This window comes from Quercus suber, unplaced genomic scaffold (genome assembly GCF_002906115.3).
Source record: "Quercus suber isolate HL8 unplaced genomic scaffold, Cork oak 2.0 scaffold_585, whole genome shotgun sequence".
Lineage (NCBI taxonomy): Eukaryota > Viridiplantae > Streptophyta > Magnoliopsida > Fagales > Fagaceae > Quercus > Quercus suber.
Window position 1 is genome coordinate 45,988 of NW_027070030.1, and position 18,417 is coordinate 64,404.

The 18,417-nt window shown below is 32.0% G+C and overlaps 4 protein-coding genes across 4 annotated transcripts; 1 reads left to right on the forward strand and 3 right to left on the reverse strand.

Annotated features, from left to right (window-relative positions):
• Window positions 1-314: 314 nt before the first annotated feature.
• On the reverse strand, window positions 315-863 carry LOC112036491 (pectinesterase inhibitor). Its single transcript, XM_024069332.1, has one exon. It carries the CDS (start codon window positions 861-863, stop codon window positions 315-317), a length of 549 nt encoding a protein of 182 aa, XP_023925100.1.
• Window positions 864-5,967: 5,104 nt separating this feature from the next.
• Window positions 5,968-6,519, reverse strand: LOC112036492 (pectinesterase inhibitor). Its single transcript, XM_024069333.1, has one exon. The coding sequence runs from the start codon at window positions 6,517-6,519 to the stop codon at window positions 5,968-5,970; it is 552 nt and encodes a 183-aa protein (XP_023925101.1).
• Window positions 6,520-9,638: 3,119 nt separating this feature from the next.
• LOC112036493 (pectinesterase inhibitor) lies at window positions 9,639-10,184 on the forward strand. The gene has a single exon (XM_024069334.1). It carries the CDS (start codon window positions 9,639-9,641, stop codon window positions 10,182-10,184), a length of 546 nt encoding a protein of 181 aa, XP_023925102.1.
• A 593-nt stretch (window positions 10,185-10,777) lies between these two features.
• LOC112036494 (pectinesterase/pectinesterase inhibitor PPE8B) lies at window positions 10,778-12,046 on the reverse strand. The gene is made up of 2 exons (XM_024069335.1): window positions 11,776-12,046; window positions 10,778-11,469 (listed from the first exon to the last, which is right to left on the reverse strand). Exons 1-2 carry the CDS (start codon window positions 12,044-12,046, stop codon window positions 10,778-10,780), a joined length of 963 nt encoding a protein of 320 aa, XP_023925103.1.
• Between the last annotated feature and the right edge of the window lie 6,371 nt (window positions 12,047-18,417).

Here is an 18,417-nt window from a genome sequence, read left to right on the forward strand (position 1 = left end):
TATACAAACTACAAGTAACACATACAAAACACTATACAATCTACAATTACTGAACTGAATATCTCAATAATGCTTCTTGATTAGATGATTAAAAAAAAAAACACAATTATTATAAAGTGAACAGATTTCAAATCCTAATGCGTTTATTAAAAAAAAAAATTACAAATTGTGAATCTAGAAAGAAAACCAGACTTGTATAAAACACACAAAAACAAAAACAAAACAGCACTTTAAAGTTATATTATATTAATTCAATAGAAGATGATGGATAATATCAAATATTCTATTCTTCACGGCCGCACGCACATGAGGATTTAGCTATCTTTTGTTAGGCGTTTTGAAACACGCAACAGTGTCGTGAAGCAATTATACACTTCTTTATTCGCTTCTTGGAGAGAGGATGCTTCGGCAAATGTTAATGCATCGCTACAATCAACATTGTAAGTGAGGATACCACCAGCTTTAACAAAAACTGTTTCGTAGTCACCAGCTTTCCACGCATTCTTTGCATCTTCTATAATGTCAACAATGTTTCCATAAAATACGCGGCAGCTTTCATACTGCGATGCTAATACGGTGTCCATGGTCTTGCTTTTGAGTGAAGCAATAAGCTCAAGGGTTTTATTAGCAGCAACATCAGCCAAGTTAATTGAAATATTGGTAAGGCCAACAAGGTCGGGTAAGGATGCACTAGGATCGGATTTGAGAGCCTTCAAGCAAAAAGAAGAATCTGCATGGTTATGGCAAATATCATAAAGCACTTTTTCTGATACCTGCACATTTTTATGTGCATGTGTTGGGCAAATCAATAGGATTGTTAGCATAAAAGAGAGCAACAAGGAGAGGGAAAAAGAGGGGGCCATTTCTTTCTTCCTATACTAGCACCAATGGTTGGGTTTGATTTCTTGAGGATGCATTCATGGGGTTTGAGGGAAGCTTATTTATGTAGTAGTAGTTGTTTGTTTGTTTGTTTGTTTGTTTGTTTGTTTTTGTTGTTGTTGTTGTTGTTGTTTCAATGGAATGTAGGTTACATTTGTACAATCTGTTGCAAAACATTGTTTTTTGTTTAAAATTTGTGTTTTGTCCAAAAAGATATAAGGAGTTGTTGTGAAATAGAGTTTTAAGTTTTAAAAATGTTGTTTTAAACTCCTAAAATGCTTAACCAAACCAACCAGTGCAGTAGCTGTAGACAGGGAAAATTCCCGACCTATCACAAGCTGACACGTCACACTACCAAGTCCACAAAATACAGCCAATTACAAAGCGCCACATATTGCTGCTAGGTTTTGTTATCACTATTCAGAAACCAACAGAAATTTGCCAAGTGTCATGCAAAGACCAATCACATATCATCGCACGTGTAAGCGATGACATAAGCAGTCTTGCACGTGTAAGCGATGACACAATCAGCCTCGCACGTGTAAGCGATGACATAAGCGGACCAATTAAACTCTGCCACGTGTCACCAATCAAGCTCCGCCATGTGTCACTTACCTACCCCTAAACTCCTATAAATAGAAGCCTTCCTAAGGCATTTGAAAAGGGGATGAAATCCAAGGAGGACCAGGCCATTGGAAGCACTCAGAAGTCCAGAAGCTCTGCCGGAACCAAGCTCTAAAGCCTCCAAGAACTTCAACTTCGAATACGAAGAACATTCGAAGGAAAATCATCCAAATCATCCGCCTAGATCCAAAAGTTTGCTGGAATTAAGCTCAAAAGCCTCCAGAAACATCAACAAACCACAAATCAGCGAAGCTCTACGGATCAAGCCTCTAAAGCCCCGAAGAACTTCCACCACAAACCTTCGAATACAAAGAACATTCGAAGAGGAATCATCCAAATCATATTCCTAAATCTCAAAGTTCACTGGAATCAAGCTCAAAAGCCTTCAGAAACATCAACAAATCACAAAACAATGAAGCTCTACGGATCAAGCCTCTAAAGCCCCGAAGAACTTCCACCACAAACCTTCGAATACCAAGAACATTCGAAGAGGAATCATCCAAATCATATTCCTAAATCTCAAAGTTCACTGGAATCAAGCTCAAAAGCCTCCATTGAAGCTCTACGGATCAAGCCTCTAAAGCCCCGAAGAACTTCCACCACAAACCTTCGAATACCAAGAACATTCGAAGAGGAATCATCCAAATCATATTCCTAAATCTCAAAGTTCACTGGAATCAAGCTCAAAAGCCTCCAGAAACCTCAACAAATCATAAATCAGCGAAGCTCTACGGATCAAGCCTCTAAAGCCCCGAAGAACTTCCATCACAAACCTTCGAAGACGAAGAACGCACCAAGAACACGAAGAACACTCGAAGAACACGAAGAACGTGAAGAACAAAGAACTTCTAACAAGCTCATAGCCAGAAATTCATTGTAATTCCGTTTCAACAATCTTCGATCCATCCTTCAACCAAATTGAAGGATACTTTGTGTTCAAGTGAAAATCACATTACCACAAATCCAATCAACAAATCTTTTAGGGAGATCGAATCAGAGGATCACTCTTTTGTAATTACAGAGAATTGTACCACACATTTATCAATACAAATTTACATTTGTGACACTATTTTACTTGTTTGACTTATTTCGAACCGAGAAATTTAGTCGTCCACAGTAGCAATTTGTTATTCTTTCAATAATGGGTTGAATATGACCAGAAATCCAAGAATATACTAATTAAGTGGGTGGTATTGACTTGGCAAAATTTGTTTGGAAGAGAAACCATTAATTTATTCTAGACACTATATTGTTAATTAGTGCCTTATATACTTAAAAAAAAAAAAAAGGAGTGCAAGTAAGAGAGGATAAAACAAGAAAGATAATTTTTTCAGTAGGTGTTATTCATAACAAGATACTCATAAAGTCACCCTAAATATTAGTGAAAAGGAAAAATTGTCACATGCATTTTAACATATTTTTCAAATCCAAAGGGTCATATAATTTTTAGAAATCGATCACCATTTTTTTTGTTTGGTTAATTTATGAGAATGAGAGAATAGAATGTATTCCATAAATGATTTTTTTAATCAAATAAGTGTACTTCAAAAATACTAAAAATTTCTAAAGATAGTTTAGAGTATTATTAAAAAAATGGTATTAAATTCTGACCATTAATTAAGCAAACTATCCCCCCCCCCCTCCCCAATAAAAAAATATATACTTTTTGTTTGAGAAAAAAAAAATACTTGATAGAAATGCGCGCACGCGCATGTGTGTGCGATTTTTCATTTAAATTGTATATAAAGAGGAGCGGTATTATGACCAAAAAAAAAAAACAACAACAACAACAACAAAAGTGATGGTATGGTGAATAGAAAATATTTCTCTTCTGTCAACATTACCATACCCTTATAACAAAAAAGGGTAGTACATAAGTTGTTGATGAGCAAGATGATGACATAGCATATGTGAACTCGGTTTCACAAGTCAGCTCGCGCAGCTGGATGATCATGAGTCGAGCAAACCTCAAAATCAATCCCTTTGTTCAAGCTACCCTCTCAAGTCTCAACTAGTTAGAGCAACTAATCTATGAAAAGAAATGATCTCTATGATTCCTACCAAAATTTAGGTTAAAAAAGGTTTAACATTCAATTGACAATCGTCATAACTCTTATGTTGGAAAATAAAATGTAAATCAAGACACATCAGAAAAGGAAAATGTAAATGAGGAAAAACAGAACAACACAAAAAATGTAACTTATATATATATATATACACACACAAACAAGGATTTCACCAGCTAAAGACAGACGTATGGAAACAAGCATCAATGTCTCACGACTATGGCTAATGAACTTATTGTATAAATAATATTCTTGGTTTACACACCTAATAATATTGGACTTTTTTTTTTAGAAACAAATATACAAGCTAGGGATATACAAGGCTTTTATCTCTATAAAAGAGGCCCAAAACTAACTCATTTGCTGTTTGTAGATGACAATTTGCTTTTTATAGAGCTACTTTTGATGAATGTGCAAAAATTTTGAATATTTTGGACACCTATGAGAAAGCTTCGGGCCAAAATAAAATAAAACATTTGATATTATCAATCACATTCTGCTCAATCGAATATGATGAAAGGTATAATTTTTTTTTCTTTCTTTTTATTTATATATTATTTATTTTGTTGTTGAAATAAAAAGGAGGTTTTTGGTGATAGTAAAGGTAATTCAACGTGTTTTCTCTATATTAAGTATTTTTTATGATTAATATCTACGATTTAATCCTAGATATTTATTTATCAACAAAAAAAATTCACTAATTGAGTTAATTAAAGTATATTTGGTAACTTTCCTTAAAAAAAAAAAAAAATACAGAGTATATTTGGTAATAGTTTTTTTTTTCTTCTTAGTTTTCTATTCCCAGTGACTATTTTCTATTTCCAATAACAAAAAACTTGTTTGGTAAGCTGAAAACATTGAGAAATATAAAATAGCTCTTGTTTTCAATTTATAAAAAGAAAAAAAAAAGAAAAAAAAAATGAAAACAACCAAAGAGCTATTTTTAGTGTTGTATTTTTTCACACTTGTGAAAGCACGGAGAAAATAGTTCTATTACCACTTTAATGAACCCGTGCTCTAGTTCTAACCATGCAACTAACCATCTTTTTATTGTTACCTACAATATTTTTTCTTTTTTCCCGTAGACCCATCCCCTTTCTCTCTCTCCTCTCATAATTTCAGATTTCTTGTTCTTCTTCTACATCTTTTTCAGATTGGTATTCGTCTTCTTCACACCAAAACCATTCCCTTCCTCTTTCTCTCCCTTCCTAATTTCAGATTTCTATTTTTCTAGAAGCAGATCTACAAGTCTTTCACAGATTTTGGAAGCCCACCAATCATAGATACACATCTATCAAGTAGATCTGCAAGTATTTCACATTTGTTCAAACTTCTATTATGTAATACCTCAAGAGTATCAATTGAAACCCATGTAAGAAACAAAGCAAAATCTATATTATAACTAATTGCAGGGCTAGTGTTTGGGATTGGATCTATTATTAATTTTTATTGTGAAACAGTAATTTTATAATATGTGGAATGGAAGTAGCTAGTGGTGGGCATATTGATCTATTTCCATTGTTTTACAATAACAAGTAATATGGTTTTACTATGGTGAATCTCTTCTTGGCAGACATAACGCTAATGGGTGGTTCCTCCTCAACCACGTTAAACCAAGCCTGTCACAAATCTTTTATTTTATTTTTTTTTGTGTGCATGTATTCTCTAAAATTGTTAGCCGCATATGGTTGTCACTGCTACGTTGCCTAACCAGAAGCAACCAGAAAGCATTAAAACGTCTAAGACATTATGATATGTATATGTACGAACAAAAGCATTAAAACTACGAATACTACCACTATAATTTGTATTGCATATTAGATTTCTAAACAACATTTTTTATATTTTTTAACCTTTTTGGATAATAATAGTAATTTATTTGTTCCTTCCATGATATGGAGCAATTAAATAATATAATAAATGTCATCTCGCGGTTCTATTAATTCATGTCAAAGGGTTTCTTAAGATTGATTCTAATTAACTCAATTGGTGAGTTTTTTGTTGTCATGGGATAAAGGATCTGGCTAATTTGGGTATAAATCCCACCTATGCCTAAAAGGAACCCATATGCTATGTTGGTTAAATGATAAAAGAAAAAAGAAAAAATTATTATAAAGTGAACACATTTCAAATCCTATTGTATTTATTAAAAAAAATTACAAAATGTGAATCAAGAAAGAAAACCAGACTTGTATAAAACACACAAAAACAAAAACAAAACAGCATTTTAAACTTATATTATATTAATTAATTTAATAGAAGATGATGGACAATATCAAATATTCTATACTTCATGGCCACATGCACATGAGGATTTAGCTATCTCCTGATAATAGTTTTGAAGCAAAGGGATTAATATCAAACATTCTATATTGCATGGCCACATGCACATGAGGATTTAGCCATCTTTTGTTAGGCTTTTTGAAACACGCAACAGTGTCGTGAAGTAATTATACACTTCTTTATTCGCTTCTCGGAGAGAGGATGCTTCTTTAAACGTTAATGCATCGCTACAATCAACATTGTAAGTGAGGATACCACCAGCTTTAACAAAAACTGTTTCGTAGTCACCAGCTTTCCATGCTTTCTTTGCATCTTCTATAATGTGAACAATATTTCCATAGAATACGCGGCAGCTTTCATACTGCGATGCTAATAAGGGGTCCGAGGTCTTGCTTTTGAGTGAAGCAATAAGCTCAAGGGTTTTTTTAGCAGCAACATCAGCCAAGTTAATTGAAACATTGGTAAGGCCAACAAGGTCGGGTAAGGGTGCACTAGGATCGGATTTGAGAGCTTTCACGCAAAAAGAATAATCTGCATGGTTATGGCAAATATCATAAAGCACTTTTTCTGATACCTGCACATTTTTATGTGCATGTGTTGGGCAAATGATCAATAGGATTGTTAGCACAAAAGAGAGCAACAAGGAGGGAGAAAAAGAGGGGGCCATTTCTTTCTTCCTGTACTAGCACCTAGCACGAATGGTTGGGTTTGATTTTTTGAGGATGTATTGACGGGGTTTGAGGGATGCTTATTTATGTAGTAGTAGTTTGTTAGTTTGTTTTTTTTTAATGGAATGTAAGGGGCATTTGTATTAGCGGTTGCAAAATGGTGTTTTTTGTTTAAAATGAGTGTTTGTAAAAAAAAGTATGAGGGGTTGTTGCAAAACAGAATTTTAAATTTTAAAAACGTAATTTTAGACTCCCAAAACGCTTAATCAAACGAACATGTGTAGCAGTAGTTTGTTATGCTTTAAAAAATGGGCTAAATATGACAAGAAATCTTGAGAGTGGTATTGACTTGACAAAATTTGTTTGGAAGAGAAACTGTTTATTTTAGGCACTAAATTGTTAATTAATGCCTTATATATGTACTAATCTTTGAACACGCGCATTAGGCTCTTTTATTTTTATTTTAGTAAAGGTAAATAATTTGCATATTTTATAATAAATATTTTCTTTCAAACAAATAATAAGGATAAACTTTAGAGATAAGCACTAGCTATGGAAAAAATCCTAAATTTTAGGAGTTTTTCTTTTAAATTCAAAATGATTTTTTTTTTTAGAGATAATTACAACATGCTGCTAACTCAACAGCTCAAACTCTTTCTCCCTAGACTCCTAAGCACTTTATACATGAGAATGTATCAATTAAGCTACAAGGCCTTTGACTATTCAAAATGAAATTTGATATTTGATATTTATGACCGTATTTCATTAATTTGGGTATTTTCAAGCTATGTAATTTCTCTTTTGAATGTGATGGGGGGGAAAATCCTAAATTTTAAGAGTTCTATTTTTAAATTCAAAATGAAATTTATTATATGACCCTATTTATAAATGAAGTTACCCTTAATTAATAAGGGTATTTTTGTATAACATAAAAATCCAGTTGAAAGAGAAAAATCTTCTTATATATAGTCTATATATATAATAATAGATGAAACTGAAAGAAATTTAAATTAGAATTTCAAATTAGAGTTTTAATTTTGCATTATGTGTCTTTATTTGTTCTTAAAGAGTTTTATTTTTAATTTTAGAATCAAATATGAGACCACATCATAAATATTCATCCAAGTAAGTTATTAAGTACAAAAACCAAATAGTCTAGAATAAATGAATTGTAAAAATAAATAAAAAATAAAAAATTGCTTCATAATAAATTTTTTTTTTAAATGGACAATTTACATTTTATACCTAATAATATCCTTACAATTTTTTTAAAGAGTTAAAAAAAAAATGACTATTAATAGTATTTAAATTATAAGCAAGACTTAGGTACAGTACTTAAGTGTTGTTCCTTAAATTCTCCTTTTAAGATTCTGCCCTATGGATTTTTTCTCATGGGATGGAAATGTATTTTTAAGTTAAGTAGCCACATGGCTGAATTTTAAGAGAGGAACTTAAGGAACAACACCTAAGGTACTGTACTTAAGTTTTGTCCTTAAATTATATATGTGTATATATATATATATATATAAATTATATTATGCATCTTATTGTATATCTTTAAGTGTATTTATGCATATGCATGAAATTACAAGCTAGTCCCATAAAAAAAAAATGAAGTTACAAGGTAGTATAGAATTAATAAGTAAAACTTAGAGAAAATTTAATTAGAATTTCAAATTAAAGTCCAATTTTGCGCCAATTTTCTAATTTAATTTTTTAAATATTTGTGCAAATGTGTTATTAATAGTGAAAACCAAAAAGACCCCATTAACTATAATCATTTTTATTTGACTTTTTTTAGACCGATGAAAAATGCACTATGGATGCTCACATGGATGGAAAAGAGGTCTACAATTGTTATTTTCTTTTCCAAAGGAGGTGCATTTCAAAGAATTATTCATTAATTACAATCATTTTCTCTTTATGGATAAAAATTGCCCCGATTTGTAATTAATGTGGATAAGAATTGTAGACTTCTTTTAAAAGGAATTGCACAGATTAATTACAACCAGATGAAATACACCGATTATGGATAAGAATTGTAGACTTCTTAAGGTTTATGATACATGGTTTTGGGTATTCAAAGGGTTATTTATGTATCTTATATAGGAAGAGAAAATCACTTAATTCCTGTTTAGTTGTAGAGAAAATCATGGGATATGAATTTGAAAGAGATAGAAAATGATCACGTGAACGTTAGCATAGCTAACAATTGCTAATTCACACGATTTTCTCTACCCACAAAAGAAGCAATTCTCTTCATCAAACAAAAAAAAAAAAAAAAAATTCTCAGATTTTTAATAGAAAATTTCATGATATACTTCTGGCTAAATCTCTTTGATTGTTTTAATTAAAATTTTCTTCTTTTATTGGCAGGTCAAATGAATTGGCACCTTCCAAAAATCTTATGCCCATGTAGTGGTGGCATCTTTAGCGGCTCATTTTTTTTGGATTGTCCTTGATATCTATTCTGTTGATACAGCCATAACTAATGTTTAAAATTTGAATAAAAGATTTGAAGTTCAATCTTACCTACACTAAAAACTTATTGGTGTCTTAATTTGATGATAAAGAGCTATCATTAAGAGTAAACATCATAAGTTGAAATTTTCTCTCAAAAAAAGAAGTTCAAAACTAATTTTGAATATAAAAATTTAATGATTTTATGTAGGAACCTAAAACTCCTATATCCATAATTCGAATTTGCAGCTTATATTTTGCCTTTTCATTGGTTGTTTAGTTTTAAATACACTTTTATTTCCTTGGCTTATAAAAAAAAGGGGTAGAATTTTGCAAGACATTTTCCATACCACAATCAATAATATTGTTTTTTATTCATTTTTTTTTTTTAAAGAAAGGAAAAAGAATTACCCCTCCGTTTATGGTACAATGCAATTGACATTTTTTTTTGCACCAATTGACGCTAATTATGTGCCTAAAATAAATGGTTTCTCTTCCTAACAGACCTAATCAAGCTAAATACACTTCCTTAATAAGCATATCCTCAGATTTCTTGTCATAATTTTCCCATTTTGAAAGAATAACAACTCCTACATAAGCTTCCCTCAAAACCCTATATATCAAACCCAAAAATTGGTGATAGTAAAGTATGAAAGAAATGGCCCCATCCATTTGTGCCTACTTGTTGCTCTCTCTTATGCTAGCAATCCTATTGATTTGTCCAACAAGTGCACGGCTAAGTGTGAAGGCTGATGAAGGTGTGCTTCATGATATTTGCTCTCCCCATAGAGATCCTCCCTTTTGCTTGAAAGCCCTAAAATCCGATCCTCGAACAATCACAATCGACCTTGTTGGCCTTACCAATATTTCAATCCACTTAGCAGATGTTGCTGCTAATAAAACCTTTGCCTTCATTGGCTCACTCGTCAACAAAACCTCGGACCCCAAGTTAAAACCGCAGTATGAATTCTGCCACCAATTCTATGAATCTCTTGTTGGCGATATAGAATATGCAAAGGATGCATGGAAAGGTGGTGACTACTTTACTGTAGTTGTTGCAGCTGATAGTTGCCTCACTTCAACTGGTGACTGTAGAGATGAAATAACAACTAATGCATCCCCTCTCCTACGAGAAAATAAAGAAGTGTCTTACTATTGTGAGACATTTTTGCTTGTTTCAAAACGCCTATCAGGTCTTAGCTAAATCATCATGTGCACGTGGCCATGCAAAATAAAATATTTGATATTATCGGTCACATTCTGTTCAATAAAATATGATGAAAGGTAAAATTTTTGTCTTGTTTTCTTTCTCTTTATTTTATTTACTTACTTATTTTGTTGCTGAATTAGAAAGGAGGTTTCTGGGGATAGTAAGGGTAATTCCACGAGTATTTGATTCACATTATTAGTTTTTAATAGATATTATAGGATTTGAAATGTGTTTGCTCAATAATGACTGTTTTTAATCATTAATATCTAGGATTTAATCCAAAATCTTTTATTTAACAAAAAAAAAAAAAAAAATTCACTAATTGAGTTAATTAGAATTTGATTTGAGTAGTCTTTTAAGTGAATGTATACTCGCAGTTAAATTGTTACCCCCATATGGTTGTCATTGCTACATTGCCAAACCAAAAGCAACCAGAAAGCATTAAAACTCCAAACACATTATGATATATATATATATATGAACAAAGGCATTAAAGCTACGAATACTAGCACTATCATTTGGATTGCATATTAGAGTTCTAAACATGTTTTATTTATTATTATCCTAGTTTTTGGTAACACATTTGTTTAGCCTACTAATCCTCCATCGAACGGGATACCAGTGGAAGGCAACCATGTGTTGCCAAGGAGAAACTGATCGACTGTGTAATTTTGAGCTTGAGTTGAATCTAAAATATGAACGCCTGGCCACTTGACCCGCTTGTCTGTGTTTGCACCTGGCCCGGTATTGTTGTACTCTCCATAAAACAAAGTGGATTCAAAGGCCGGATTCCACCTTAGCCACCCTTCTGGCCTTATGATGTTGCTCATGTACGATTGCAAAAATACAGTTCTTGAATATGTCATCCAAGGTCGACCAAGGTATGTAGGAGTTGGGTTGTTTGAGGAAATTAAATCTGAATCCCCGGATATAGTGCACATATGGAAAGAAAAGCCGCTTGCGGCATTTACTTGTTCTCGGCCTTGAGCTGTGATAGTGTTGGATTGTCCTGGCGAAGCTTGTCTTGGAAGAATGTCACACTTTTGAAAGACTGCAGTTGCATCACCAAAGATGAAATCGACGGTGCCCTTTATTTGGCATTCTCTGTAGAATTGGCGGTTTTTGTGTGCATATAATGAATCTTGGTAACCCCTTATACCACAACGATAGAAGATTGAATAGTCAGAGTCTGATCGAAGTGCCACAGCTTGGCCTTCTTCTGGCCCTGCAGTGTTCTCAAATGTCATGTTCACTGCTATGAAGTTTTTACCATCAACACCTGCACAAGAGAATATACAATATGAAAATCTTAGAATAAACAATGTTTTGTAATATTGTATAAATCTTTAGTATCTTATCATAGTCCTTGCATAAGCTTAGTTTTTAGCATTAATGGTGCTTGGCCAAATTAGTTTTACCTTGTATAGAAATCGATTTGATGTACAAAATACATATGAGACGTGATACAAAAAATATATTTATCATTTCAAAACAAGGAGTTAATTGTTCTATATATATTTTTTGATTTAGGATTAATCATGCATTAAGAGAATATAATATAAACATATTGATATTTTTTAATTACCGAATGTGGCTGATCCATATGTTTTCCAACCAGTGGTGTTGCTTCGATTTCCTGAGATGATAGTTTGGTCGATACCATCCCCAACCATCATCATATTCCATTTGTCACTTGGAATAGACACGTATTCCCTGTAGATACCTTTCTTGATATAAATCACAAAACGTTCTGAGCTTTGAGATGGCGCAACTTTTACTGCATCCATGATTGTCTTGTAATCACCAGATCCATTAGAAGCCACTGTAATGTTGACCGAAATCTCACTTGCTTGCATGGGTTTCCAGTCAAGTGAAGTAAACCAGGATTGAAAACCATCATCGACTGTCTCATTAAGTAATTGTTGCACAGAAGCCAACTGATTGCTAACCAATGTGGTTACTTTCTCTAAGCTCATTACTATGCTTTCTTTCAAGATAATACTCATGTTAGTGCCAACAAGTTCATCATTGCATGTGGCAATACTTGTGATGGCCGCACTCAACCATGTTTGGAGATCAAACTTTAGATTACTGGTGCCAAAATCTGTAATTGTTATGGAACTTTACATGTTAGTATATCTTTTCTTGTAAAACCAAAAACAGAAACAAAAACTCATGTCAATGAAAAATTTCTAATTGAGCAGTGCCGTCATCTATTAATTAAAAGGGTAGTTTTGGTCATTTGTAGTTTGATTCATTTCAATAGCTTTATCATGGTTTCCAAATTAAAAACAAAACAAAACAAAACAAAAAAAAACAAAAAAAAAAAAACTCCCGCATTATTGAACAATTAAAAATTTTCAGACACTGAAAATATAGAATTGCTAAAGATCAACTGTAAATAAAAAAATAAACTACCAAGTAAAATCCATGGTGTACCCTTGTTAAAATAACATTATTCAAATAACGATTTATCATCTTATGTAATTGTAAGAAAATCGTGTGAACAATTCTAGAAAACAACGTCAGTTTTTTTTGACAGCACAAAATCAATTTCAAGGCTTGTGGTTTTGAGTTTATACATGTGGTGAGACATGAGAGGGACCATGATAAACATGAATGCTCCTTTATTTTGTATGAACTCTATAGAAGAACGTTACGGTGGCCACCTGGATGACCCGTGAGGATCAGAGATTCAAAGGATATTATAGCCAAAGATTGCAGCGGAGACTATATAACAATTTTTGAGACACTATCAGCCATACAAAAATATACAAAGGATAGTATATATGCATGCTCCTTTAGTTTTCCTTTTACAAAGGATTTTCGTTCCAATGCTAATATTCATCGTTAACATATCATGGTTTTCTGTTGCAAGCTAATAACTATTGCCACATTAACATTAATTTCCTTTTGACATTATAGATTCCAATACCATTCTCCTTTTATTTTTTTGCCAACCTTCAAAAAAAAAAAAATTGTTAGAACACAATTGTTACCAAATAGAAACAGTCCAAGTATATGTTGTCACATTAAGGCTTATAATCTAAATAAACACCAAAGTAAAAATAAATAATTATATATAAAAAAAAAAAAAGAGTAACTAATATACATGCATGCATACTTACCATGTGGATTCTGAAATTTGGTAAGGGACCAATCTAGAACTTCTTGAGTTGAATCCAACAACTTAGCACAATCAGAGAGAATGTTGGAGAGCCGAAAATCTTTGACAATATTTTGAAAATTTGATACGGTAGAGGTTGTATTTTGAAGAATACTCATAGCTAAATTCAATAAATCTTTGAAGGTAGGAGAATCAACATCCAACTTAAAACTATTATCATTAGAGCTCTTGCATGGGTTGGAAGAATAAAGGAATATAAGTAAGATGATGAACAACTTTAAGACAGAAGCCATTGATGAAGGAGAATAGAAATAGTGAAGGAAGAAAGTTCTAACAAGGAGGAAGTAGAGAATGTAAGAAGAAAAGAGAAATTAGCCCATATATATAGAGGTACGTACATTAGAGGCTAAGATATCATGTAAATTTCATATCTTAGTTTTTATTTCTATCTAAGAGGTGGAATACATTGTGTTATGTCAATGGTTCATCCTTTTGAGTTTGATTACTAATTTTGTTTACCAATGAGATTATAAGGATGAGTTAATTATGGTTTTTTTTAAATATAATAATAGATTTGTATATAACCTATATATTAGTCATAGGATAAACCACTGACATAATAAATAGGTCAAATGCATACTAGTTCCTATGACTCTAGGTGAATTAGCTTGAATGTGATAATTTCAGAAAAAAAAAAATATATATATATATATATATCTAATGCCAAGGCCACATAAAATCTTAGATTTTTAATTTTAATGATTGAATTATTCTTTTGAGGAGCAACCTATATGATATCATGATTAATTTAGTACAGATATGTTGATTAACAAGTAATATTGAGTTGGTCAAAACACGCCAAGATAAATAATATTGTTCACATATTAGCTTGTTCCCTAGGTTTAATAAGTTTTTTTTTTTTTTTTTTTTTTTTTTTTTTCTTTTGTATAAAGAAATTTCACATTATTGTCAATTGCATGTTTTACAAGATGAACACGGCTTGTGTTTAGAGCAAGATTGCATTAGACACAGTGGAATTTAGACGTGTGTTCATAATTGGACACGTGCTTGAATCCTAACGTGTCTAGTATGTACTAATGACTGAATCCAAGCTTAACCCAAAATATTTTCTTTGAACTGTTCTTGTATAAGCATAAAATATAAATCACTTTGAAGAGAGTAGCAATGAGGGACAACGTAGACTTTTACTGTTGGAGTGGAGAGGCTAGGGTTACAAGTTACAATCTCCAAATTAACTTATTTCGTTACAGGCCATGACACACTCCCAACAATGAAGCATTAAAATGTTAAACCAGTAAAAATGGTCTTATTATGGTCCTTATCTTCATTTTGAAGTTTCACGCTACAAATTTGGACGTGGAAAAAATTATATGGATGTATTATAGTGTAAATAATTTTCTTGGGAAAATGGAAAATTATTACATAATTAAAAAACCCAAAACAAGATGTGGATTACTTACACCTAGACAAAAAGACTATGAAGTTTCACTGTTTTCTAAGATTAGCTTTTGGGCTTTTCTTGCGCAACTTAGATGAAGCTATATCGTCTTTTTTTTCTTTTTTTTTCTTTTTTTTTTTTGAGTCATGGGGCTATGTCTTTATTTAAAAACACATTCTGTAATTGTTAAGGCTTAATATCGTCTTGGCAATTTTAATGTGCAAAGTTTGAATTAGAACGAATCACATTAATTTTTTTAATTTCCCTTTCACTATTTGCACATCATCATGCATTCTCAATCTTATGTACCAATTATATTATATTGTACCATTAGTGTTAATATATCTCCATTAGAAGGTATGTAAGTGTATTATGTCAGTGGTTCATACTTCATACTCTAATTTTTATTTCTATTTTATTTTACTTCTTATTACTTCTTTCAATTTTTCTAGCGTACGATATTTAAGTTGAATGTAACTATTAAAAGAAATTTCTTTTGCATATGGGCTTAAATTTTCAAGATTTTTTTTTTGGGTGTGGAAATTGGAAAATCTTAGCTCAAAGAACATTATTACCTCATATTTCTTGAATAAAAAGGCTTAATTTCTTTCAATTGACTGAGTTGGAGTTTGTGTAAGTCCGGTTGGATTGGATTTGTAGTATTTTCAACTCAACCCATCCTTTTTGAGTTGAGAAATCTCCAAACTAGTCCAATTCATATTGTCTTTAAAAGCAACCCAACATGTGAGAATTGGGTTAGACCTAATAAAAATAAGGGTAAAATATCATTTTCATCCTTAAACTTTTATAAAAGATCGTTTTTCGTCCCTAAACTTTACAAAATGTTAGGTTATGTTTGGTAACAGTTTTTGTTTTCTATTTTCAAAAACTTGTTTTTGGAAATATAAATAATTTTTTTTTTTTGTATTTTTGAAATCAAAAACATGTTTGATTAATTGAAATTAAAAAGATACTTTTTTGAAGAAAAAAATAGAAAATACTAAAATATATTGTTATTAAGATTTGAACTCTAATGCTAACTTATTAAATGAGTTAGATTCATTAAATTAAATACGTGTTTGCATTGACTTTTGAAAGTTAGAAACTGAAAACAGTCTTTTATATATTTTCAGTTTCCTTCATAAATTAAGTTTTGAGAATAGTTTTTGTTTTCTATTCATTTTGAGTTGCCAAACAGATTTTTTAATTTTAAAAATAAAAAATTGTGTCTAAAAACAAAAAATAAGAGAAAAAAACAATTACCAAAAGTACTTTTATATTTTTCATCTTCCTATCAATACCCGTTAATTTATGTCCTAAGTTAGGCCACGGTGGGCTGACATAGCATATGAGTTATACCAAACCATTTAATCTTAAAAAGTACATACACTTGGCATGCAATTATTGGCACATGTGGATTACATATTCCATTGAGACAAAAATACCCCTCACTATCTCAGTGGAGCTTTACGGTAAAAATCAAATATCCGACAAGTATAGCTCTAAACCCAGTTCTTAAAATAAATAAATAAAACAAATTTCTTCTATGACACTGTTGTTACAAGTTCAAGCACCCCTTTAGTTCTCTGTGCGTGTCAGTGTGTATTTGGCTTTTGCTTTTTATTTATTTCAGAAGTTGCACAATTGTGGTGGATATGGTATTAGGGTAGATCTTTGTGACTTGGGTTTGTGAAATGATTATTGTTCTATACTTCTATTGGCTATTTGGTTGATTTATTGACTATGTGCTTGACGAAATTCCTAAAAAAAAAAAAAAAATAGAATTTTGCCTACCATATAAGCAAAGTGGGAAGTGAGGCAAGGTAAGGCAGATCAATGAGTATGGGTTAAGGGTGGGAAGGCAAAGGACTAAGACGGCGATGTCTTGGTAGGCAATCGCTACTGCTATGGCGAAGTTCGGATGTATCTGGTTTCTATTGGCCTATCATTGGGATTGAGGGGTATTTTTGTCTTGCTGTAATATTTATTCCACATGTGCCAATAATTGCATGCCAAGTGTCCATACTTTTTAAAATTAAGCGGTTCGGTTTAACTCGTATGCCATGTCAGCACACCGTTAGACTAGCTAGGACATAAACTAACAATATTGACAAAAGGACGAAAAGTATAACGTTTTGTAAAGTTTAAAGACGAAAAACAAATTTTTGTAAAAGTTAAGGAACGAAAATGGTATTTTACCCTAAAAGTAATTAGGTTTTTATTCAACAATAATTCATGTCTTTTAATTAATTAATAATTACAACAATTGAGCCTAATATATTCCAATTTCTTCAAAACTAAGTTTAAAAAATTACCAAAATAAATTAAACTATTTCACTCTAAAGCTTAAACTAAATCCCAAAATCCAAAATAAATCAAACTAATAAATTAAAAAAAAATATTTTTTAAAACTGTTAATAATATTGATTATGTTAGATTATTTGGGCTAAAAATCTTACTAATCCAAATCCAACATATTGGGTTGGGCCAAATTAGCCAAGTTTTTGGGTTGAACGAACCTTTAACATTCTCTGGTTCTCTTTTACTACCATCTAAGAGCATTCACAGCAGTTGAGCTAAATAGCTATAATACTATTTTAGTTCCACCAAAATACCAAAAAGGGTCACGCAGCAGTGGAGGCATAGCAATAAAAAAAAAAAACAATTTTTCATTGGCACTCCTGATTAAAATAATTCTTGGCTGTTTAGTTTTTTTTCATTCTTTTATTCTTCATCTCACCGTCCTCTCTCTCGTCACTCTCAAGCTCCCAGCTGAGAAATTTCTCTCAAGCTCTCACCTCTCTGAAACTCTCAAGTTCACTCTCACCATCTCACCATCTCTCAAGCTAACCGACGCCGTCTCAGCCGCCAATTGCCTCAGACCTCGCCGTCCCAGCCGCCCATCTCTCAGACCTCGCTGTCCCAGCCGCCCATCTCTCTCAAACTGCCTCAGACCTCGCCGTCCCAGCCAATCCACTTCAGGTCAGTGAATTTTTTCATCTTTTTTTTTTTTTTTTTTTGATGAATTAGTGAATTTTTTCATTTGGGTGTTCGTTGTTGTGGCTTAATTTTTCTGGGTTTGTGTCATCGTTTATGGTGTTATTTTGTGGTGAAAAATGGTGTTGTCGGGTCAGTGAATTTTTTTTTTTTTTTTGAGGAATTAGTGAATTTTTTGGTGGCAGCGGCAGTGCGGCGGCGGTGGCAGTGGTGGCTGCGGTAACGGTGGCGGTTGAAGTGGTTGTGATTGTTGTTTACTGTATAGGATATATTATTTTTTGTAGGGGATATATTATTTTATTGTAATAGTTATATTATTTTATTATAGTGTTTATATTATTTTATTGTGTTAAAAGTTAAAATAGATCCACTGCTGTAGCATGTGTATATGTAGAATAGATAAAGTGGCTTTTTGTGGAGCTAAATAGCTAAAATTTTAGATTCACTGTTGTGAATGCTCTAATGACCAAGAGATTTTCTATTTTCAATCTTTAAAAAAAAAAATTTTATTTTTTTTCAAAAAAATTTTATTCATCCCATTCCTTGAACGACGTCACACGTGCGAAACGAGAATACTAGAAATAGTTCAAAGTCCCAAGCTTTCGACTTTCTAGGCGCTTCTTTATTGTTCCTTCCAAAAAATC